Consider the following 23,917-nt stretch of genomic DNA (forward strand, 5'->3'; position numbering starts at 1 on the left):
TTAAAAACAGTTTTTAAATTATATTCCATACGCCTTCTTTGGAAAACAAATAGTATTTAATTAAGACACAAAGCTTGCTTGATACAAGTGTATGAAAGCACTGTTTCTTGAAACTTCTTTTTACAACATGATTGTGTGCTTGTTACCTAGTCCCAGGTAAAACAGCTCAACATCTAGACTAAATACATTTAATAAAATGATGACCACAACTAGAAATGTCCCAATTTCTAGTTATCCATAATTCCTAAGAAAGCTACACTAAACTGGTGCTAAGACAATATAATATCAGTATTAAAAGTGAACTTTTCTACCTCAGACATCTATTTATTTATTTACTTGTTTATTTATTTAGCAGTCACTGCAGAGCCAATATGGTGCTTGATCTCACAAACTGTGAAATCATGACCTGAGCTGTAATCAAGAGTTGGATGCTTAACTGATTGAGACACCCAGGCGTCCCTGGACATTTTTTTAAAGGGAGAGATGATTTTCCCAGTATGAGACAGGCAGGAAAGGGGAGAACAAGCCTAGGGCTCTGCTGTGGAAGGGAAAACATGGTTTAGGTCAGTTTGGGATTCAGACTTGTGGCCATAACTTATGCAGCTTCTGAGGTGAGAAGTCAGGGGGAAGGTTTTGAACCTCTCCTTCTTTAAGGAAAAGGTGGAAAACATAATGTTATAAAGATAGAACCTGGAAGGGTTAATCCCACATTCTTCTCTTTACCCCTGGACAAACAGCCAAAAGCTGCAAGCCTCAGCACTTATTACTGAAGAACCTTGAAAACATATAGACTGCTGACTGAGGTGCAGTGAGAAAGCAACCCCTGAGCTAATGATCACATCCACTTAGAAAAACATAAGTTGGTGAATATTTATATTCCAGTTTCTATTAAAATAGTTCAATTGGTGTTTATTTTGTCTCTTTCATCACAGAGCTAGTTTTTTTTTCTGAATGCATGTTACAACTAAATATATCAAATAGAAATCTCCATCATTTCTGTTCCCTACTCAGATGGTTAATCTAAGCAGTTGGGGGAGGAGGAGATGGGCTAAGTGTGTCAAACAGTACATATTTAAAAATAAATTATGAACCATGGCTCAACCAGGTGAAACTTGGAAGACCAGTGGCTGGTCCGGATTTTTCATCCGGATTTTACTACCAGACCACATGCCACATGGAGACATTATTAGATCCTATCTGTACGTCATGAAAACGATGCTTTTGTGATCCACCGCTGTGGTGATCACACATCCAAAATTGGGTTGTACGATAATTTGACCCTTACAAAAAATGGGTATTTGCACTGGACATGTGCACAGTTGTAAGTTTCTAATTTGCTTTTTCCCTTAATGTGAAAATAAAGGCCTCTGGACATAGGCCAAAGATGTTTACACATTATTTTTGAAGATATGTGAGAATACAAAAATGTAATGTTAATATAAAATATCAGTTTAAAAAAGTTACCATTCTCAGTGTACTTCATGTTTTCTATAAGTTAATTCTTCTGGCACCCCTAGACAGTGGTGTAAAACTATGGCTCATCAAAACTGATCCATTTAAATTGGGTAGAGTTTTGGGGCGCCTGGGTGGTGCAGTCGGTTAAGCGTCCGACTTCAGCCAGGTCACGATCTCGCGGTCCGTGAGTTCGAGCCCCGCGTCAGGCTCTGGGCTGATGGCTCGGAGCCTGGAGCCTGTTTCCGATTCTGTGTCTCCCTCTCTCTCTCTGCCCCTCCCCCGTTCATGCTCTGTCTCTCTCTGTCCCAAAAATAAAAAAAAATAAAAAAAAATAAAAAAAAAAATTAAAAAAAAAAGTTGAAAAATAAATTGGGTAGAGTTTTAAATGTCTCTAATGATTCTTGATATCGATTTGGTTATATCTAGTCCTATCTTTAATTGATAGTATATATTCAAAGGCATTTATAAATGATAGGAATTACTGCTCAACGTTAAAATGGCAAGAGGTTCTTTTCTGTGATAATAATACCAGTTTCCATTAAAAAAAAAAAAGTAAGGAGCATGAGCTGGATATTTTCCATGCACCCCTCCATGTCTACTCTCCACCCTTCTGTCCTCCTGCGCTGTGCCCTCTACAGCTGGCCTTCAGGGACGACATCAATAGACTCTTTTGCCATTCAGCCTCTGATAGGCTTCAGCTGAAGACAGGCATCAGTGGAAGATGAGAGGGTCAGAGGAGAATGCAGTTGGGGAATTTATCGCCCCCCCAGAGACCTCCTTGCTGGGACTCAGACTGGTTACCTTCAACCTTCCCCTTCAGGTCTCAGCTCCTGTAAGTAGTCTGCTCCTACAGCTAATGTTCCCCACATTTGGCAATAGCTTCCCCCCTGGCCCCTTCAGACCCAAGGGTGGTGATGGCTTCCAGCCATTGCTATTTCTGAGGTGCTACTCCATCCCTATTGTCTCTTAATCCTGCCCACACCTTTGTTACTAGTCCTTTCACTAAACTCTCCCCACATTACTTCCTTTTCAGAGTGCTTTATCTCCTGCTGGGGCCACAACCAACAGAGGGCTTGGGTCAAACCTAAAAGACTTAGGTTATACCTCTCACTGTCCACTAATTCTAAGAAATTCTAAGATACCAGCTGCCCTGCATTTTTACATTCTTTGAAGCTAGAGAGCTAGAACCAAGAATCAAAACCAGAAAAGGAAAAGAAGCTTTCTCATCTTTTAGACAACATGCTATCCAATATAATCTTTAGAAATACAGTATATGAGGAAAAAATAGCATGACAAAGCTCCTATTAAAACAAGGCAAAAAGAGAGTCTCTCTCGCTCTCAAAAATAAAAATAAACATTAAAAAATTTGTTAAAAATTTTTTTAATGTTTATTTTTATTTTTGAGAGAGACAGAGGGCAAATGGGGGAGGGACAGAGAGAGAGGGAGACACAGAAAAAGAAGCAGGCTCCAGTTTCCGAGCTGTCAGCACAGAGCCCAACACAGGGCTCGAACCCACAAACTGCAAGATCATGAGCCAGGTTGAAGTTAGAAGCTTAACCGACTGAGCCGCCCAGGCGCCCCAACATTAAAAAAAATTTTAAATAACATAAATAAAATAGAATAGAATAGAATAAAATAAAATAAAATAAAATATCAGTATACCTGATGACCTTTAAAAAAGTGTTTTCTTCTTCTGTTTTAGGTCTGCAATAATTTAAGCAATCTCCAGTAGTTATGGGGAACTAATGTGCCCTCACAGAAACCAGATTCCCTGCTGGGACAGGAAAATCAACGATAATCATGGGACCTCTTGTCAAAAAACATGGACGATTTCACAAGTACATGATAGTGTTTGTGGAAAGGCCACATACACCAACCCAAAGAAAGGTCTGCTAAAGACCACACGGTCACAATTTAAACATTAAACAATGACAACAATAACAGACCATCAGAATCAGCTGAACCTAAAAAGGGTATACTATTACTTCAAGAGACAAATAATAAGTATGCTTTTAAAAGGGAATACATACCAACAGTGAACAATTAGCTGGTGCTCAGTTTATCATCAAAAAAATGAGGAAAGAATGAAAAATAATTTAATTGATTTTTAAAAAGAAAACAGTTATTTTCTTTAATTGATATGATAATTAAGTATGAAGTTTAACTACTTGATACTTTGAGAACTCAAGTAGTTACCAGTCTGAGATGTCAAAAGTATTTTTCTTGCTAAGGTGTGCTATGAAATGCCAAATCTTAGGCCAGAAGGTAAATGGTAAAAATGGAATTAGATGGACCTGAAGCTTGGGCCATCTGAGAGATGTCTCTAAAAACTGGCCATCCCCTCCCTGTCTGACTGTGTGCACGGGTCATGGTCATCTGGGGAGTGCCAAGCACAGAGCAAGAGTTTTTGCAAGAGTTGGGGTGGGTAGGGAGGGAATTCAGGGGAGGGTGGGAGGATGCAATTCTCCCATGGGAATGACTAAGGAGTTTCTGGCCTGGGAGAATTCTTACCCCATAGGGGCATCATTTACATTCCAGGAGGTATTTGAGAGGCTTGGGGAAGCTGGTTCTCTTAGAGGACATTGTGCCACTTCCTACTTTATGTTTTCACTTGGTGTATCTTTTGTCATCACCAACACAAGCTTTACATCCTCCGATTGTTGACATCTTCCAACATTTGTATTGCTGTCGAGCTGTGCAAGAACACGCGCATGGCAAGGGCAGGAGTCTGTGACCATCTCAGCCAGCAAAGGACTATATGGACATGGACCAGTGACTACTACATATTGTGTCTCACTCTCTCTCTTTCCAAATGGCAATTAAACAAACCAAGAAACTATCCTCGTTCTGTCCTCTCTTCACCACCTTCTATTTGGTATGTGATGGTGGTCAACACTATCATTAGTCACAGGACTATGAAGAGCTTTATCCCAACCTGGATGAGAAGACTTCACAACTCCCTAAGATTCAGGACGTGAGGCTGGATACAGTAACTGACCAAGACTCTTTGTGGAGGGGCTAACTGCATTTTCAATCATTCATGTAGATAGTTTAAACTGGAACTTTTTTTAAAGTTTATTTTTATTTATTTTGATAGAGTACACGTACTCCAGGAGACAGGCAGAGAAAGAGGGAGACAGAGAATCTCAAGCAGGCTCTGCACTGTTAACACAGAGCCCTATGAGGGGCTTGATCCTACAAACTGTGAGATTATGACCTGAGCTGAAATCAAGAATCCAAACTCTTAACGGACTGAACCACTCAGGCACCCCTAAATTAGAGCATTTCAAGAGTGTGCATATGAAAAAAAAAAAGGTGGAGCGGAGCAGACGTGTGTTCTTTTGGGTCTATCCAGAAATCAAATTTTGTTAGCCACCTTGGACTTTTACTTCTGGTGGAGGTGATTACACCGCTACTCTACAGGTGGCATGTGACTAATTACGAACAGTCAATAAAAGGCTCATATTTTATAGGTCACCGGTGACTGCTTCAAGGGTGGTCACGTGACCCACCAGAGCCAGCAGCACATCATAAAACATTTGTGAGGACTTATCAGATGCAGTTCTTTTGAGCCACAGACACTTGTAAGGTCCAGGCACTGCAGTTGTTTTGCTGCCTGAATTGCAATAACCTAGAGGAAGCAGAACTGAAATATGGAGAGAGAACAGAGAGAATAGCAAGATGAGTTTCTATATCAAGTGACACCTAAAGTTACTCTATCCATGGATTTCAGGTGTCTCAGCCAATAGGTTCCTTTTGCTGAGGCCAGTTTGTGTTGGGAGCTCCCTGAAACTAAAAGTCCTACCTTATAAATTTTAAAAAAAATGACATATAAACTTGGTGTGTCCTTGGTAAAGTGGTGAAAGAAACTTCTTAATTTTATAGGCAACTCTAGTAACCTGATGCTGAGGAAATTTCAGGGATGTGTCACCTGATGAGTTCAGAAGAAGTCTTTTTTTACTGAAGTAAGAACGCAGTGTTTGGGTACTATCCCTTGTGCTGTGACAGTGGTAGGCATTTTATATGCTAAATTGCTCTAAAAAAGTACGTTTCCCCCCTCCTGTTTTTCCTTTTCTGAAAAAGAACTGGCATTTCAAGTACTTATTAAGTAATAATTTAAGTTTGCAGATGGACACGACAGCTGTAATGTTGAGAAAACATGGCCAAGTAGGAATGAGGTCAAAAGTTGAAAGCTATGTCAGGGTAGAGGTGGGAACTTGAGAGACATGAGAGGTTTGGAAAGGTTGCTCTAGACCAGAATTGGAAACAGCAGGGGAAGAAGGAAAGCACTATGGGGCAGGCCTGAGCGTCCAGATAAGGCCTAAAGCATTGGTTCCCCGCGCTGGAAAAGATTCCACGGCTTTCCTCAGCCACATGCCACACATGGGCAGCTGACCAGCAGGATTACCCAAGGGTTCAGCCAAGTTGGGCACTGGCTAGCCAAGTGTGGCTAGGGGAAAGAGGCAAGGGTGCTAGAGCAAAGTTGAAGTGGGTGACCAGGGTACACACCCACAAGGGATTACATACTTGGTAGGTAAAACTCAGTATTCTTTTGAGAGCAATTACACACTTCTCTCCACTTTCCCGCTTCTCAGAAGAATTGAACTAAAGATCTTATGACTTCTGAAAAATAACAACTCGTGTGTGTAGACATTGTATAAAGAAGCACAATCCAAAGCCTCACAGCTATTTTAAAATCAAACAACTGAGTCTAATTAGAAACAATTTAGGACTATCTGAAATGTTAGGAATTAGAAACGCATTTGCTTAAAAAATAACCGATGCATAATGTACAGCTGTCTGCAAGGCACTGTTTTCAATATGATGGATCCTGTGCTCGTCGCATGGTTCTAAAGAGGAAAAGGATTTAAACCGGGAGTAGAACTTTCCGAAACACTGGTAAGAGGCAAAGTAAGTCCGTGCATTGAGTGGTTGTTCCAAGCTCACTTCTCTTGCAATCCTCAAGTGTTTGTTTCCTGTTAGTCTTACTGGGACTCGTCTTGGCCCAGGTGTTTAGAAAAGGCACACAGGTATATGTAGGTATCGTCAGGTACACACAGGAGGGAACAATGAAGGACAGGTCAAGAAAAGCCTCTGTCTCTCCACACAGGAGGGCATCAAGTAGTCAAAGGTTAGAGTGTCAGGGTTGACAGTCCTGAATACTGTCAGGGAAAAGCCAGGTGCTGCCTGACCCCATACTCCTGTGGTCTGAAGGACCCTAGCATTTCTGTCCCTGCCTCTCTCTTCGGCCTGGGATGCTGGAATCCACAGATCCCATTTCTTATCCCAGGTGAGGACTCAGGTGAGGTGTCTTCCCAGCTTATTGCCAAGAGCACTGCCTACCCTACCTTCCTTCTCTCATCCTGCTTTCTCACAAAGTCTCTGAACACCCACCTTGTCTGTACCCCCTTCCCTCTTCTGCAGTTCAGATGCTGTCTACCATCCTATCTCTGAGGTTCAAGTTCCCCTAAAATTACTGAGGAGGACTGGTGGAGACTGACGATTCTTGGTTCTGATTAGGATTTGCCTCCAAGGAGGCTGTGGATTCAGACACCAGTTGCTGCTCCTTCCCCGCTCACCCCTTCCTGCTGTGGTCGAGCTTTGCTCCCAGCATGCTGTGCAGCTGGCACCCTGCTCTCTGGTTACAGCCCACTCTAGGAACTGAAGCTATCAAGGTCTTTAAGTTATCAAAGATGTTGCTTTCTGTAAAGAAGGCTTGGTTATTCCTCCAGACCCTATATTTATCTCAAAAAATGTTTTGTTTGCTACATGTTTTCTTCACTACACCCTAGTGTGAATTATTTTTTAAAATGCCAACAGAGTACTGAAAGGCCTACCCCTGTATCTCTTAATACCATGCAGCATTTAGTTTTCTTTTGTATATATAAGAAAGTCAATCCTGTGGATGCTAATGTATGTACAGCAAGTTCCCCAACTGATGTGATGAGGTCGCTTCAGAATTCTGGAGTTTAACACTGAAAATTCTTAGGGTCCTCTGTACCTTTACCTCTCATAACTTTTCCTAAGCTGAACAGGTTTGAGATCTTTACAGACCTACCCAAAGAGACATCACAACACAGAAAGGTTAAGATGACCTTCAGTTTAGGTCAGAAACCAGCTGCAGTGTATGGAATTGTGAATTTGCTTAGATAGATAGATAGATAGATAGATAGATAGATAGATAGATTTATTTGCATTTTAAACAACTTTTATTGAGATATAATTTACATGCCATGAAAACCACCCACTATAAGTATATAATTCAGTTTTGATTTTTTTTTTTAGTATGTAAAAGGTTGTACAATCATGACTATAATTTTAGAATATTTCCATCACCCCAAAAAGAAACTTGGTATCCATTAGCTGTCACTCCCCATCAATGCCCTCTGGCAGCCAGGGACTTTGCTTAGATTTCTAAATCTTAGTGGCTGGCCTAAGTCTCAGCATGACAAAGCACTGGCTTGTGCAAATCAGCCAGAAACAACCTTGGAATAATAGCCAAGTCAACTCATTTCATAATGTTATGTGACACTGGAGAGGTTGGGTAATTTTTTTTCAAAAGAATGTTTAATTTAGGGCAAATGTTTTTAAGAGTTCATTATTTAAGGGGGAGGCTTATTTAGGCACTAACATGCATATGGGTTTTTTTTCTTTACTCTTAAAATTAGGTCCTTTAAAATTATTTCATCTTTGTGACCACTAAAAAACTATGTTGCAAGCAAGATAAACTGTAATTTATAGACTACTGCAAAAAAAATTTTCAATAATTTTTTTTCATCAAAAGAGAATTCTGAACCTTCGTAGTGACATCTAACAAAGATGCTAGGGATGAGTTAGGGAATTTTGCATCAGAGTCCCTCTTTGTGCCTGTAGCACACCCACTTTTTATCTAGCTGATTTATTTATTTGTTTATTTATGTACTTTTGAAAGCGAGCGAGCGAGAGAGAGAGAGAGATGAGTGGGGAAGGGGCAGAGAGAGAGAGAGAGGGAGACAAAGAATCTGAAGCAGGCTCCAGGCTCTGAGCGGTCAGCACAGAGCCCGATGCGAAGAAGGAACTCAACCACGAGATCCTGACCTGAGCCACAGTCAGATGCTTAACTGACTAAGCCACCCAGGTGCCCCTATCAAGCTTATTTTAACATGTGGCACTGAACTGAGGCAAGAGGAAGAAATATTTTACTTCTTTATATTTATATTCCTACATACTAGTAAAAAGTGATAGAATAAATTTTTGAAATAATTACTATTAGGAAGAAAGTCATGCTGAATGCAAAAAAAAAACCAAAAACAAAAACAAAAACAAAAAACACAACAAAACAAAACGACAAAAAACAACCTGAATCTCATTTCTTGTAGTGGATCCAGGGTACCTGTGAACAACCAATCCATGGCAAAACATCTTTGGGATCCATGAAATTCTCTTCAGATGTGAGAGTTTTTACTGAGTATTTATTCTTTCTAGTATGAATATGGTAAATTAAATAACTGTAGAAACAATGAGCTTTTTTCCAAAAAAAAGCCTAAATATTTGGCTATTTCTCTTATTGATACTTACAATAACATATCAAAAAGGCCTAAAATAACATCTGAAACCTTCTTTCTGTATAAGAATCCCAAGGCAGCCAAATCAAATTGGTTAGGTCTGGAGTCACCAAACCCACCTGAACAAACTGGGGCAGGTGAAAACACAGTATGAGATGGTACCACCAAGTGACCCCATGTAATGCACAGACTCTGGTTCGAACAGAGGGTTTTTTCTCAGGACCCACAGACATTCCTTCTGGACCTTAGAAGCCCACCCTCCCTCTCTGATCAGCACGTCTCCTGTTGGCCATCACATTTCAGACAGTGCATAGGCTACCCTGACATCCTCTCTGGGCAAGGATAAGCCTGGTCCAATCAAACCTCATGTCTATTCAAGTCATTTTCCACAACCAACTTCTGCAAAGTGTAACCCACCCTTTGCCACTTATTGAGGGCCATGGATGATTTTCAGCAGCTTAACTCTGTATGCAGGTTAACACTCTGCACATAGACACAAAAGACTAGCTTAAGTAACAACTCTGAGGGCAAAGAAAATGAACTCTTGTTGAAATCAGGTATAATAAATGCAAACCTGGTGACACCATACCTTTCTTCCACTGAAACTTCTTTCAGCTGCTGGTGAGGTTTGGTGCCTTCCATCTCCCTGATGCTCACAGCATAGATCTTGGTGGTGTAATCAATGGCCTTCTCTCTGGCAACGTCACTGTCATAGCCTCAAACAACAGAAAGAGATGGGCATGGGGTTGGTCGGCAGTGGCACGGGGTTGAGGGGTGGGGTGGGATGTGTGGAAGAGGCAGGCGGCACATGGGGCTCACTCACCTCCGTCCTCTTCGGCATCGGTGTCCGACTCCTCGCTGTCCACCAGCTTGCTCTCCTGGGTCCCCACAAACTCCCTCGTCCAGATCATCAAGGCTGTGTCGGCACCACCAACTGTGAGCAGCACAGAGTCGTTGTGCAGCCACCTCACGTTGGTGACGTGTGCGCTGTGCCCCACATACTTCTTGAATCTTGCATGCTGGCCCTGTAAAGCCCAGGAACTGGTGACTACCCCAACCAGTCTCATGACTCCTGTCTCCAGACTATTTCATCCATATTATTTTCCAGAGCGGCTTCTAGTGGATACCAATTAAGCAGTTCATCCAAGCAGCAGTTTTCCTCCCGTTCTTTAGAGGGTAAGCTCCATGAGGGCAGGAACTAGGTCCCATTTTTTTTTTTTTTTAATAAAACATTACCTGGCTCATCATGGGTCCTCCGTAGGTGGTTTGTGAGGAAACAAATGAAATGTTAGATTACAGAACCTATTTCTGGGAACCTAACGAAATAGAAGCAGCTTGATTCTGTTTCTCTCAAATATGAAATGTACATTCTCCATAGGTCTCCTGTGTAAACTCCTGATGGTGAGTCTGGCTGACATTTGACATCACAAGTGTCTTCCCAGTAATCCCCACAGCCCCACAGTTGTACCACAGCCCAGACTAAGAAGAGCAAGGGACTTCTTCTAATTCTGGGGCCTCAAGTAAGATTTAAAACAAACACAACAGTTGCTGCCACAGATGTTTGAAACAAATTTGGACACTGGAAACACAAATAATTGGTTTTAAAACAAAGTGAGCTACTTTTCTTTTTAAAAAATTTTTAATGTTTATTTTTGAGAGAGAGCGAGTGCACGCACACGTGAGCAGGGGAGAGGCAGAGAGAGAAGGAAGGAGACACAGAATCCAAGCAGGCTCTAGGCTCTGAGCTGTCAGCACAGAGCCCGATATGGGGCTTGAACTCACAGACCAAGAGATCATGACCTGAGCTGACGTCAGACGCTTAACTGACTGAGCCATCCAGGTGCCCTAGTAAGCTTCTTTTCAACAAACCAAATAAAAGGTCCGGTTTATTAGTAATTATGGAAAGCTCTTTAGCACTGCACACAGGGCCATACAACATTCATTCAGGTGGGGAAGGATGAGGTGGAATAGCAGTTGGCTGCTCACACTGTGCAATCCTGATAAGTGGTGGGAAGCTGAAGCTGCCACCAGAAACCAGCTTCCATTTCTGGCTCATGAGCCATAGCCTGGCAAAAACAGCTCCAGTGAGAGCCATTTAAAGAGGGAGTTTTTTTTCCATCCTCTCAGCGACTCTTGGAGAATACCTTAAGCAATGTGGGTAGCCACATGTTCTTTCTGAGGTTGTGAGAGGGCCATCAGTGTCTCCGCTGAAAACTTGACTCAATAACGGAAGAGACTTCCAGAGGGTTTTGGACTGGCATGCTAGGGAACCCGAAACCAGCACAGATACATGGCAGGAGACAGGTGCAGCAGAGTGCATGACTTTGAAATTCTCTTACTCAAGATCTCTCTGTATTTAGCAGACATCTACTTGACAGCAAAGTGGAAATGCCCACTCTGTCGCAGAGTAGTGAGTGTAGAAAGGTTAGGGAAGCAAATAGGCAGGCCATATTTTCAGGAAGCCCTCCAGAGCCACTAGTTTGCTAGAAAATAGGCAGAGCAAAATAAGGATTTCCAAGGGAAACCACTATGTGACTATGTGAGATCCAGAAGGTATGGAAACAAAGAGGACAGTCATAGTGGCTGCAGCCATGTGTCCTGCTGGTCTTCCAGCTGGAAGCAGGAACCTACCCATTATATGTACTACAAACACAAGCTGGTTTCTTGAGGAGGAGAAAGTAAAAGAGCCTGAAAAATGCCTCTCCATGCCCTGACTTTATTTATTTATTTATTTATTTATTTATTTATTTATTTATTTATTTAAAAATTTTTTTTAAACGTTTATTTATTTTTGAGACAGAGAGAGACAGAGCATGAACGGGGGAGGGTCAGAGAGAGGGAGACACAGAATCTGAAACAGGCTCCAGGCTCTGAGCTGTCAGCACAGAGCCCGATGCGGGGCTCGAACTCACAGACTGCGAGATCATGACCTGAGCCGAAGTCGGCCGCTTAACCGACTGAGCCACCCAGGCGCCCCAATGCCCTGACTTATTTAAAGCATTACAGGATTTCTAGACAGGGTGGAAGAAGAAATCCAAAAACAAAAGTTCAGAGAAAAATTATTCTAAGTTGATCATAATCAGGTTGTGAAGGAAAAGAAAGGAACAGAGGAGAAAGAGGAAAAAATTCTGAGTCACTGAAGCTATTTAACAAAGCTGGGATTCTTGCAGCAGAGGGGGATTCAAGATTCTCAGAATAGGAACAAGGTAACTGCTGGGTAGAACAATAAAGGGAATTTGCAGTTACTAGAAGTTTCTAGGAAACCAGCTGCTCCGCCACGAGAAAAAGGCCAGCAGGGATGTTTGGTGGCTCCCTTAGGACCTGTGGAAGGAGTCTCGTGAAGACGTGACACAGATGGTCAGATGAGCTGTCCTTCTGGGTCATCATGTCAAACCATGCATTTCTGTAATACTCATAGAGATTCACGACCACAACTTTCCTCTTCCACTGAGTCATGAAAGAACAGAGAATGTCTCCACAAGGCTGGGTGTTAACTGCTGTTAGGTGAGAAATTCCTGAGAGTTTGATGGAAACCTATGTATCCTCTCCCACATTCACAACATTTTGCATAGTTTCTCTGTCTGTAACATTTAACAGAGCGAAGGTTCCTCTCTGAAGAACCATTCTCCAGAGTCTTTGACTTTCTGGGGAGGAGACGTGAGAACTTGAGGGTGGGTTTTAGAAATGTAAATGGCATGGTCCTTTTTTAACCTCTCTGGTATAGTGGAGAGTCACAGCTTTGCAAGGGAAGGGAGGTTATGGGAGTAATGGGCCAGGTGTCCAAGGATGGAACTGGGTCTTGTGATACATGATTTAAGGTACTAGAAAAATGGGCGGGCTCTGGGAAGGAGAGTCTATTTTATGGAGGCTGGCAATAATGTGATTATCAAGGGACTAATGACCTCATTGAGAAGATTTTAAACTGAAAAGAACACCTTTTTGTCATTGAGAGAATACTGCCTGGAAGAGAGACAGAGTAACTCCTAGCAAAGGAGAACAGGGAAAAGGGTCAAGAAGAAGATATGACATTAGAGTCTAACAAATGCAACCTGAATTTTGGGCAAAGAGGTTGCTGTGTGGTGTTGAGATCTCATAAGTATCATTAAGACTTGATGACATAGAACTCAATGTTAGAACACTACAGTGGGATGGTGTCTTAAAGTGGTAAGTCTGTCCTAACAAAATATCACATTCTGGGAGGCTTAAACAACAGAAACTCATTTCTCACAGTTCTGGGAAGAGGCTGGAAAGTATAAGACCAATTTGGCTCCTGGTGAGAGCTCTCTTCCTGGCCTAGACATACCATGCATGAGCACATAGAAAGTGTGCTTATGGCCTTTCCTCAGTGTGCATGGAGACAGAATATGAGCTTTTTGGTGTCTCTGCTTCTTCTTCTTCTTTTTTTAATGTTTATTTATTTTTGAGAGAGAGAGACAGAGTACAAGCAGGGGAGGGGCAGAGAGAGAGAGAGAGAGAGAGAGGGAGACACAGAATCTGAAGAGGCTCCAGGCTCTGTCAGCACAGAACCTGATGCAGGGCTTGAACTCACAAACCGTGAGGTCATGACCTGAGCCAAAGTCAGATGCTCAACTGACTGAGCCATCCAGGCGCCCCTCTTTGGTGTCTCTTCTTAGAAGGACACTAATTCTATCAGATCAGAGTCCCACCCTGTGACCTCATTTAACCTTAATTATTTCCATAAATGCCCTCTCTACATATACAGTCACATTGGATGATAGGGCTTCGATACATGAATTTTGGTGGGGAAACATTCGGTCTATAACAGACGGTGAGCTCTGTCCAACAGATTCAAAGCATTGGAGGAGGAGGACTACAAAGCTAGAACTATTCATCAGCCTGGGTCCATGTATTTGGGAGCAAAAGTGTGCCAGAAAAATCAGGTTAAGAGGAGAAAGAGAAGTGACACTGTCAAAGTTGTTTACATTGATCAGTGGTTTTCAAATGCTTTTAAATTATGAAACTCTTCCTTGCATCAAATCTTACATAGAACTCAAGAATAACAAGAAACAATCCAACTTATTATAGTGGATAAAGGATTTGTATGAACACTTCACAAATGCCCAGTAAGGAAACAAAGAAATGCTTAGTGTCATTAGTCATCAGGGAAACATAAATTACAAACACAGTGAGATCCCTGGGACAGCTAAATTTTGCAAGTGTGACAATACTGAATGTTGGCACCTGGAACTCTCTTACATTCATTATGAGAATATAAAATGATACAACCACTTTGGAAAGAGGTCTGGTGGTTTCTTAAAAAGTTAAACATGCATTTTCCCCTACGACCCAGAAATTCCACTCTTATGTATTTACATAAGAAGGAGAAAACATGTCTACAAGATTTGTCCAAAAAATGTTGATAGCAGCTTTCTTACAACGAAACACTGGAAAAGCATATGCCCTTTGACAGCCATGCGGGTACACAAACTCTGTTCTATCCATACAATGGACTTCTGCTCAGCTATAAAAAGGAACAGACTATTATTAGGAGGAATCTCAGAAACATTATCTGCGTGAAAAGAAGCCAGACACAAAACAGTACCTACTTGATCATTTATATGAAGTTCTAGAATAGGTAAAACTTATCTATTATGGAAAACAATGGAATAGTCTTTTCATGTGAGAATGATGGGGGGTGGGGGCATTGACCCAGAAGTTAGCATGAGGAAACTTCCTGGGGTGATGATAGTGATCTATATCTTGAATCTGTATCTTGACAGGTGTTTGGATTATGTAGGTGTATGTGTTTGTCAACATTCATCAAAAGGAACCTTAAAAAAAAAACTGTGTAATTCAACTATATGTAAATTTTACTTAAAAATCACCATAAGCACATTGCGCTAATGGTGTGGAGCCTCCTTAGGATTCTTTCTCCTTCTCTCTCTGCCCCTCCCCTGCTCTCTCTCTCTCTCTCAAAATAAATAAACTTAAAAACACCATAAGCAAATGTTGAACTACAGGTAATGATAGGCATGCTGAAACATTTAGGGGTAAGTATCCTTATATCAACAATTTACTTTGTTTAAAAAAATTTTTTTTTAATTTTAATGTTTATTTTAGAGAGAGACAGAGTGCCAGCTGGGGAGGGGCAGAGAGAGAGGGAGTCACAGAACCAGAAGCAGGCTCCAGGCTCTGGGCTGTCAGCACAGGGCCTGATGCAGGACTCAAACTTATGAACTACAAGATCAAGACCTGAGTTGAAGTCGGCCACTTAACTGACTGAGCCACCCAGGTGCCCCTAAAAAACATTTTTTAAAAAATGTTTATTTATTTGAGAGACAGAGACAGAGTGTGAGTGACGGAGGGGCAGCGGGAGGGGAACAATGAATCCAAAGCAGTCTCCAGGCTCTGAGCTGTCAGTACAGAGCTCGATGTGGGGCTTTAACTGGTCAACTTGAGATCATGACCTGAATCAAAGTTGGATGCTTAACCGAGCCACCCAGGCACCCCTACAATTTACTTTGAATTATATATAGAATCAGGGCACCTGGGTGGCTCAGTCAGTTAAGCTTCCGACTTCAGCTCAGGTCATGATCTCGTGGTTTGTGGGTTCGAGCCCCACAATGGGCTCTGTGCTGACAGCTCAGAGCCTGAAGCCTGCTTCAGATTCTGTGTCTCCCTCTCCTTATGCCCCTCCCCTGCTTGTGCTCTATCTCCCTCTCTCAAAAATAAATAAACATTTAAAAAAAATTTTAAGTTTGAATATGTATAGAATCTATGAATTCTTTATAGAACTCCAGGAGTTCACTGTATCATTTTTTGCCTAATCTGTATGCTTGAAAATTTTCATAACAAAATGTTGGGAAAATAAATCTTATACGGAAACTCAATGTATAAAATATAAAATGCAGAATGGCTCTGGGGTAGTAGGGGTGGGGTCCCAGAGCCCCTTCAGTTGGCCCCTACTTTGTTTGTTGAGGTTGTTTGTCCTTGAGGAGCCTCCTTGGAACTCTGGGAGTTGGAGGAACACAGCTTGAAATTTCTGCTATAGACAGCCTACCTGGGCAGGCTGGGGATGCAGATGATGAATTGCCAGGACCAACAACAAATGTAGCTCAGGAGCACGATGGAGTTGTACCATGGGGATTTTAGCTACTTAAAGATCTGCCACAACCCATCTACTAAAGCCAGGGTATCACTAACTTTTTGACTTGTCCTACGAGCAATCTCTTTCCAAAAAATGTAAAAGTAGGAAGGAAAAGTGCTACAGAGAACTGAACTGTGACCACACAGGAAGGGGGTGCTGATAAATGATGGTGAATTGATGGGAAGGACAATGAAGGGAACACTGGATATACTCAGAAGCGTATCTTAGAAAAACTACCAAAATCATACCCTGACAGGATGTTTACAAATGAAGAATTAAAGAGGAAGGCATTTAAGGAAACTAAAGTTGCTGCCGAGGGAACTGGTGTGTTCAATGTCTTAAGCGCACAAATGATGGAGGAGCGGATAGCCAAGGATGAACGCAGAAGTCTTACACAGAAAACTTTAATAGTTTCAGGAATGCTAAAGTCAAAAACTAAGATAACCGTAAAGGAATTCAAAGATACAGGGAGGACTAGAAAAAAAATAGGCAAAAGTTAGAACACATCTTAGATCACATGATTTAATACAAACGGAAAGGAGATTTACTTATCTCCTCTGTAAAGAGAATGCTCTTCAAACCAGAAAGGGCAAAAAAGAACTATGTGCTTGAGTGCAGGTTCTTTTAACATGACCACACAAGTAAAGTCAGGAACAGCTGAGGAGTTTAGAAGCCAGGAGAGGTGGCCTCAAACACAAAAAGGTTCCTGTATTCAAAAGGGAAAACAAGCAGACTCTGGCAAATATTGATTCATGAGTTGATGCAATCCCTGGAAAATTCTAGGGTGAATTATTACACAAAAGGTCAATAAGGAAAGTAATGATCACTAGACAGCAACAACGGTTCAGTGTGAAATACGTGTCTTTTACCGATTGGTTTATTAAAAGGGGAGATTTGCTTGCTTGCTTTCAGCAAGATATCTGCCAAATCATTAATGATGTGTTATCCGGAGTAGGATAGAAACGTGAGCTCCAAGATAGCACAGTCAGGTAAATGTAAATGTCTGATCCTGACTGAAGAACTAGAACTCAATGTGTACATTAATAAACAGAATAACTGAATAGGGCTCCTGACGGTGATGTTTGGTTGTCCTTGTCTTTTTTTATTTCCCGTGATTTAAAACTTACACTTGTGAAATGAGAAGATGACATGATGCTGGAAGGGAAAGTAAACATTTTGAAAAGGTACTTAAAACATGTTGACAGGTTAGAACAAGGAGGTGAAGTAAGATAAATCTTATTTGGTACAAATATAAAGTTCTGTGCTCAAATTTAGAGTATCAATTGTGTAAGGACAAGATGAGGGATAAGCTGAACATTTCTTTGGAATGAAATCTAGGATTCAGTTGCATAGTGTGGCAGCCCAAAGAGTTGGTGCTATTTTAGTTTGATTTAATACAAATACAAAACAAGAAGGTAAAATTCCCACTGACCCTGAACTTGTCAGATTACATCTGAGATGGTGAATTCCATCTCAGAGGAGACAGTTTAGAATGGAATTGATAACATGGAGTGTGCCTAGAGGGAGGGGCAGCAGGAAACCATGTCCTGTGGGAAATGGCTGAAGAACTGGACACATTTAGGCTGGAGAAACTGAGATTTCAGGGAGTCGAGGACTATCTTGCTCCATATGAAGGCTGTTCAGCTGTATATAGAGCTAAACGTTTTAATAACTGAACTATTTAAAAATGAATTGGGCTGCTTTGTGAGGTAGTAAGACCTTCCTCTCTCCAAGGAAGTACCTATTGGAAGGCACTGGCCCAAGATGTTGTAAAGAAATTCTTCCTCTGCAGTTTGTGAGATGTTGGATTTGATGACCAGTGAAGGCCTTTCAAGGAGGAATTCTATACCATGAGACTCTGACACCTAGTAGTAAACAGTGTCATAAAGGTTTTTAGATAGCATAAATAACAATGGTGATGTAGATAACATTATTGATTGCTTATATTTAAAAATCCACTTGGAGGGGCACCTTAACTGCCTCAGTAGGTTAAGCTTCTGACTCTTGGTTTCATCTTAGGTCATGATCTCATGGTTCGTGAGTTCGAACCCTGTGTTGGGCTCCATGCTGACAGCGTAGAGCCTGCTTGGGATTCTCTCTCTCTCTCTCTCTCTCTCTCTCTGCCCTCCCCCACTCACACACTCTCTCTCAAAATAAATAAATAAACTTAAAAAAAGTCTTTAAAAAATAAAAATAAATATCCATTTAGATACTATGCATAGATTTTAGGTTATTAATGAGACTGAGCAAGTAAATATAATAAACATGCAGTATTACCTTGACAGGATATGAAAAAAGCTTAACAAAACCGAAATCATCTCCAGTGGCTAAGAGGGAACAGTCTTTGGTAAGACTGGCAGCATTTACATCAGTCACATCGCTGTGTGCAGGCCAGATTCCCTCACACGTAGGCCCCAGCACGCAGGTCCACGTGTCCCACTCTATTTTCTCAATCTTAAAAAGAAGGAAAGAAATCAATATATTTTTGCACAACCTAGAGATCTTTTTCTTTATTGTAGTTGACATGCAATGTTACATTAATTTCAGGTGGACAGCATGGTGATTCGACAACTCTACGTGTTCATTAAGGTACACTTAACAAAAGTGTAGCTACCACCTGTCACCACGTGACTCTGTTACACTACCAATGACTGACTATATTCCTTATGCCGTACTATTTAAAAAAAAAAAAAACAGCAATAAAAAATGCAGCTGAATAGTCCTTACTGATGACTTTGCCAGCACTAGGCAATTGTGTTGTGATCTGAGGTGCGTAAGTTCTAAGATGCAGTTTTTAAGTGGCATATGGATTATCTAAGTAAACACTACAATCAGATAACCATTTATTTTTCTATGTATAAAATCATTATTTTGGAATTGTGGAAATCTGACAATAAGAAAGTTTTTTAGGGGGTGCCTGGGTGGCTCAGTCAGTTAAGTATCTGACTCTTGATTTCGTCTCAGATCATGATTGCACGGTTGTGAGATCGAACCCCTTATCATCAGGCTCTGAGTTGACTGTGGAGCCTGTTTAAGATTCTCTCATTCTCTGGCTCTCAAAAAATAAATAGAATAGAATAGAATAGAATAGAATAGAATAGAATAGAATAGAATAGAATAGAATAGAATAGAATAGAAAAGAAAATCTAAAAAAATAGTTTTTTAGTTCTTGTGGGTTTTAGCATCATTTAAGCCATAAGCTAGATCAGGGTTTCTCAGTGTCAGCACTATTAATGTTTTAGGACAGTTGATTCTTTGTTGTCAAGGGCTGTCCTGTGCATGGTAGTATTTTAGCAGCATTCCTGTCCTTTACCCACTGGATGCCAGCAGCCCTCCTTCCCGAGCTGTCCCTAGACATTGACAAATGTCCCTGCGGGAAGAGGCAATATTGCTCCCAAATAAGAACTACTGAGCTGCACTGATCAATGGGGCTGATTATTTAGCAAATTATTTTAAAAAGTCACAAGATGTAACTTTTTTTGAAGGAGTGCTTCTAGAAGGAATGAGTAATAAGATTCTGCAGCTAGCCTAATGTCCTGTATGCTAGAGAGAGACCACCTTACGAACTTGAAGAGCTGTTCATATTGCATTACTATGACTATATTCTATCCTTTAAAACTGTTTTCTCTGAAATTCATGGACAAAAGATTTGAAATTCATATAGGTGAAATCCTGATATAATCTAGGCTTTCCTTTTTAAAATAAACAATAGTAACAACACTGTGTATTAGACTTTCCTGGGGGATTTGATCTGTTAACGCACCTACGTATTACAGAGAAATGGCAAGATAAAGATGCAGTTGGGTTTTAGTCACAACGTGGGGAGGTATTAAATGTATTTTAGTCACTCAAATTTCTCCTCATTTAACATTCTGTGCTCCTCCTGGAACCATGCCGAACTGGAACCAAAAAGCAGCACTCGCCCTGGTGATTTGGGGTGCCTCAGGCAGGACCACAGACTGAGTTGACTTGAGGTGCCTCCTCAGCAATCATCTCCATTTTCTGGGGTTCTTATCCACTAAACTGGCCTTCGCAGGAAGAGAAGGCAAACGGTCCTGCTGGTTCTGCAAGCAGGCTTTCTGGCCACTGACTCCCTTCCACGTTCCAGATTCTGTTTCTGAGACTTTCCTGTCCATCTCCAGTGCCAGCGCCCTATGTGGCAGTTTCCCTGACCTCGTTATCTAGGCACAAAAGCGGGCAGTTGGGGCGGGGGTGAGCTGTTATTGCTCACCCTGAGATCACCCCAGCAGATCATCCTTGGCCAGATCTGGACACTGAGGTCCCCAAGCAAATACCCAATTTGTTGGAAGCTACAGAAATTGCATTTAAAAGGGAGCATTAAAAAATGATCCCTCTAACCCACAAAACCCAAAAGAGGCAAACTTGTTAAAAATCCTGAACCTTAGATGGAAGAGGGGTCCTCAAAGGGTCTCTTCCATAGCACCTTGCCTTGGGCAGATGTGTCATTACCATCATCATTTTCCAGGGGAAGGAAGATCCAGAGAGGTGAGTCACTTAAATCACAGCTGGTTTAGGAGTCAGAGGGAAGTGGGCTCAAGAGAGCTGGCCTCCTAGTTTAGTGCTGCTTTGACTGTGCTGTGCTGTACCAGATGGATTTAAATGGGCATTTTAGTATTCGTCATACTTAACAATTTGTCGAGTAAGGTTTGTATTAGTTTCACCATGGCTGTTAAAAAAAAAAACAACAAAAAAAACCCTTTTTTGAAAAGAGGGTTTCTGTAGTGCCTGGGTGGCTCAGTTGGTTAAGCGTCTGACTCTTGATTTTGGTTCAGGTCATGATCTCATGGTTCTTGAGTTTGAGCCCAGTGTTGGGCTCTGCACAGCAGTGAGGAGCCTGTTTCGGATTCATTTTCTCTGTCTCTCTCTCTCAAAATAAATAAATAAACTTAAAAAAGAAAAAAGAAAACAATACTCAATTCTGCCTCACTGGCTTTATTATAGCAAGAACATTTTTGTTCTCTGACAGTGTGGAGCCTGCTTGGGATTCATTCATATTCATTCTCCCTCTCTCTCTCTCTCTCTCTCTCTCTCTCTCCTCCCACTCCCCCAAGATAAATAAACTTTTTTTTTTTAAGAGGATTTCGTCATCCTTCATAGGTAGCTGAAGGGCCTGACACTACTGGTGGAAGAAATGCTGAGCTGCGTCTCCAGTGCCCTTAGGTGGCAATACCAGAGAATCCCAGGCGTGAAAACATCAGCTGGATGGCCTCCGCAAACAGCAGCACCAGAGATCAGCCTCTGGAATACCAACTGTGTACCTCAGAGTGACAGATGAACTCTTCAGAGCCAGAGTCTGGTATGTGAAGAAGCCTTCTTATAACACAAATTTTCCTCTCGTGCAGATTCTTAAACACAGTAATTGCTCATCGGTCCCAAGTTGGTATCCTTCCCCCTCCACCATTTGGTTCGACTGAATTTTATTTTAGTGCACTTATTTTGGGGCACCAGAACATGAAGGGAAAACACAGATGAAGTGATGTAAAATGATGCTTAAATACACAGGAAAAATCCAAAAGGCCCCATGGTCTAGGCTGCCAAGTAGTCACACATGGACCCCTCGAGACTGGGACCACAGCTCCATGGTCCTCTTACTCTCCTGGAGGCGTAATCTCCCTGTCTGTAAAATGAGACTGACAGCCATCACACAAGAATGTTCACAAGACAATAACACAGGCGTACGAAGTGTCCAGTGAATAAAGGACTTAATTTAAAATATCTCTTACTCAAGGCTACAGAAGTTTCTTTAAAAAAGTTAGAATGACAACTGATCAGAGATAAATACATTGGAATCTGGGAGTGAGATCTATTGATCAGCAATTTCCATTAATATAATGCCAGCATCTCTAACAACTTATACTTCTTAAGTACCGCACATAGACTTCTTTTAGAAACCATGAAAACATTATGAATGGGCACATATCCCAATGTTTCTGGGAGTACTTTGCAATGATGGGACGGTTTCTCTTAACGACAGACTGAAGTTAGAGGCAGATGCCTATCCCTCAGTGGTGTACCCTCTGACACCTTTCCCTCTAAGGAAGCAATTATTTCCTTTTCGTTCATCAAAGGTTATATAGCAAATAAATGACTCAGGTTGTCTCCTGGGGCTAAGAAGAGGTCCTTAATGCTCAACCAGGCAACCACCTTTCAGCCATCCATGTTCACTCTGTGGAACCTCCATACAGACCCTGGAAGAAGCACTTGGCCGCAAAAGCACCTTAGCCTTTAGAAAGGCATTAGTTCATGGATTCAAAAGTTGTATAGAGGCTTTGATTTCAACAACTAAGAAATTATGTATGTGGCCAAAGACATGAGGAAAACAGGGAAAAGGGAAACAGTTTGATACAAATGGATGGTCAGGTTGTACATAGTTTTTGTTTTAAAAAGTAATTTTTCTTACCGCAGAAGATAGTGTTGTTACAAATACTTACTGAGAAAGTAAGTTTCAAAAGTTTATGTTCACAGAAAGCTTTGCACCAAAGGACAGGGCATGTCCAATGGAAGAAATAATATGTAGCATTCAAATTATAAGCTTAGTCATTGTCTTGCAGCAGAGGAAGATTAAGCACAAGGCTGACTGTCCAATGCTCCATCAGCAGACCAGTGAATTCGTAGGTTCTCAGAATGTAGGGAACCAGATTAAGGACTCAGATTTAAGAAACAATCAAGCTTAAAGGTACACTAAATATAACCCATACTAATGGATAATAATGGACAGGCTTTATTAAAAATGCACATATTAAATCTTCACGAAACACTTTTAAAAAGCTCTGTGTATGACTGTTACCTCCGAAGGTCTTATTATATGCCGCTTGCCTCTCGGAGCTTCAAAAAAGAGTTGTTCTTTGGCACCCGAATTAACTTGCAATAATTTTCCTAGTATGATAGAATGAAGCAAAAAGACAATTAACATCTGCATTTATCTTTCTGTTGTAAAGATATAAGCACGGTTGCAACTATTTTGATTCATTTTAATCAGGCTCATAAACTTAGCAAATGAATGCTGGATTATCCAGAAGTGCACGTAAAGTCAATTATATGGCAGGGCAGAAACCCCAAAGCTATGAATTTTTTAATGTGGGCCTCATAAAATCTGACCTTGCACATCCCTCATAGAATCAAGCCTGCTAGGTTTTACTCTGTTATAAAAGGAATATCTGTTTTTCAAAAGCTTGACTAAATCTAGGCTTTTTGCTCATTTTCCTGGTTGCACAAATGTGTAGTAAAAGGAAACTGCTTTGGCAAGAATTGTGGCATCACAAATGAGAACCTTGTGGTAAGCACTCACATTTACCCAGGTCTAAATTCTAAATTTGTACTTTAAAGCCTAGAAACTAGAATATAGTGACACATAAAACAACATAAAAATGCTTGCCCTCTCCCCCTATCTTACTTGAAAAATTGTAAAGAAATCCAAGATTTTCCCAAAACAACACGTTGAGCAAAAACAGTCTTTCGGTCTGATGTAAAATTAAAATCTAGTAATCACTATGATTAATGTTGAAGAAGAATAGACACCCTGATTCTCCTCTTTATACCTCTTTGATCCTTTATGGCTTGAAATTTAAATGACTCAAAAGACACACACTCTAGTATTTTTTTCAGCATTTTTAAGTCATGGGACATTTCAAACACATATAGAAGAAGAATATAAAAAACTCCTACCGCCCAGTTAATGTTGAGTTTCAACAGTTATTAGCACATGGCCAGCCCTGTTTCATGAGCCTCCACTCAAGGCTTTCACCCCAGATGATTCCGAAGCAGATGTCCCAATACTTCATTGGTAAA

The 23,917-nt window shown here is 41.1% G+C and overlaps 1 protein-coding gene across 7 annotated transcripts in view; it reads right to left on the reverse strand.

Moving 5' to 3' along the window:
- EML6 (EMAP like 6) overlaps positions 1 to 23,917 on the reverse strand; it is a 281,271-nt gene that overhangs the window by 35,685 nt on the left and 221,669 nt on the right. For all 7 annotated transcript variants that reach the window (XR_009248631.1, XR_009248632.1, XR_009248633.1 and 4 more), the window contains exons 25-28: positions 22,917 to 23,005; positions 18,386 to 18,562; positions 9,824 to 10,025; positions 9,590 to 9,716 (exon numbers count right to left, since the gene is read on the reverse strand). Coding sequence is in view for 4 of the 7 variants with exons in the window: in XM_058684097.1 (XP_058540080.1) it covers positions 9,590 to 9,716; positions 9,824 to 10,025; positions 18,386 to 18,562; positions 22,917 to 23,005 (595 nt within the window). In the remaining 3 variants the exon portion in view is untranslated. The remainder of the gene's footprint in view (positions 1 to 9,589; positions 9,717 to 9,823; positions 10,026 to 18,385; positions 18,563 to 22,916; positions 23,006 to 23,917) is intronic.

Source organism: Neofelis nebulosa, chromosome 9, assembly GCF_028018385.1.
Source record: "Neofelis nebulosa isolate mNeoNeb1 chromosome 9, mNeoNeb1.pri, whole genome shotgun sequence".
NCBI classification, from domain to species: domain Eukaryota; kingdom Metazoa; phylum Chordata; class Mammalia; order Carnivora; family Felidae; genus Neofelis; species Neofelis nebulosa.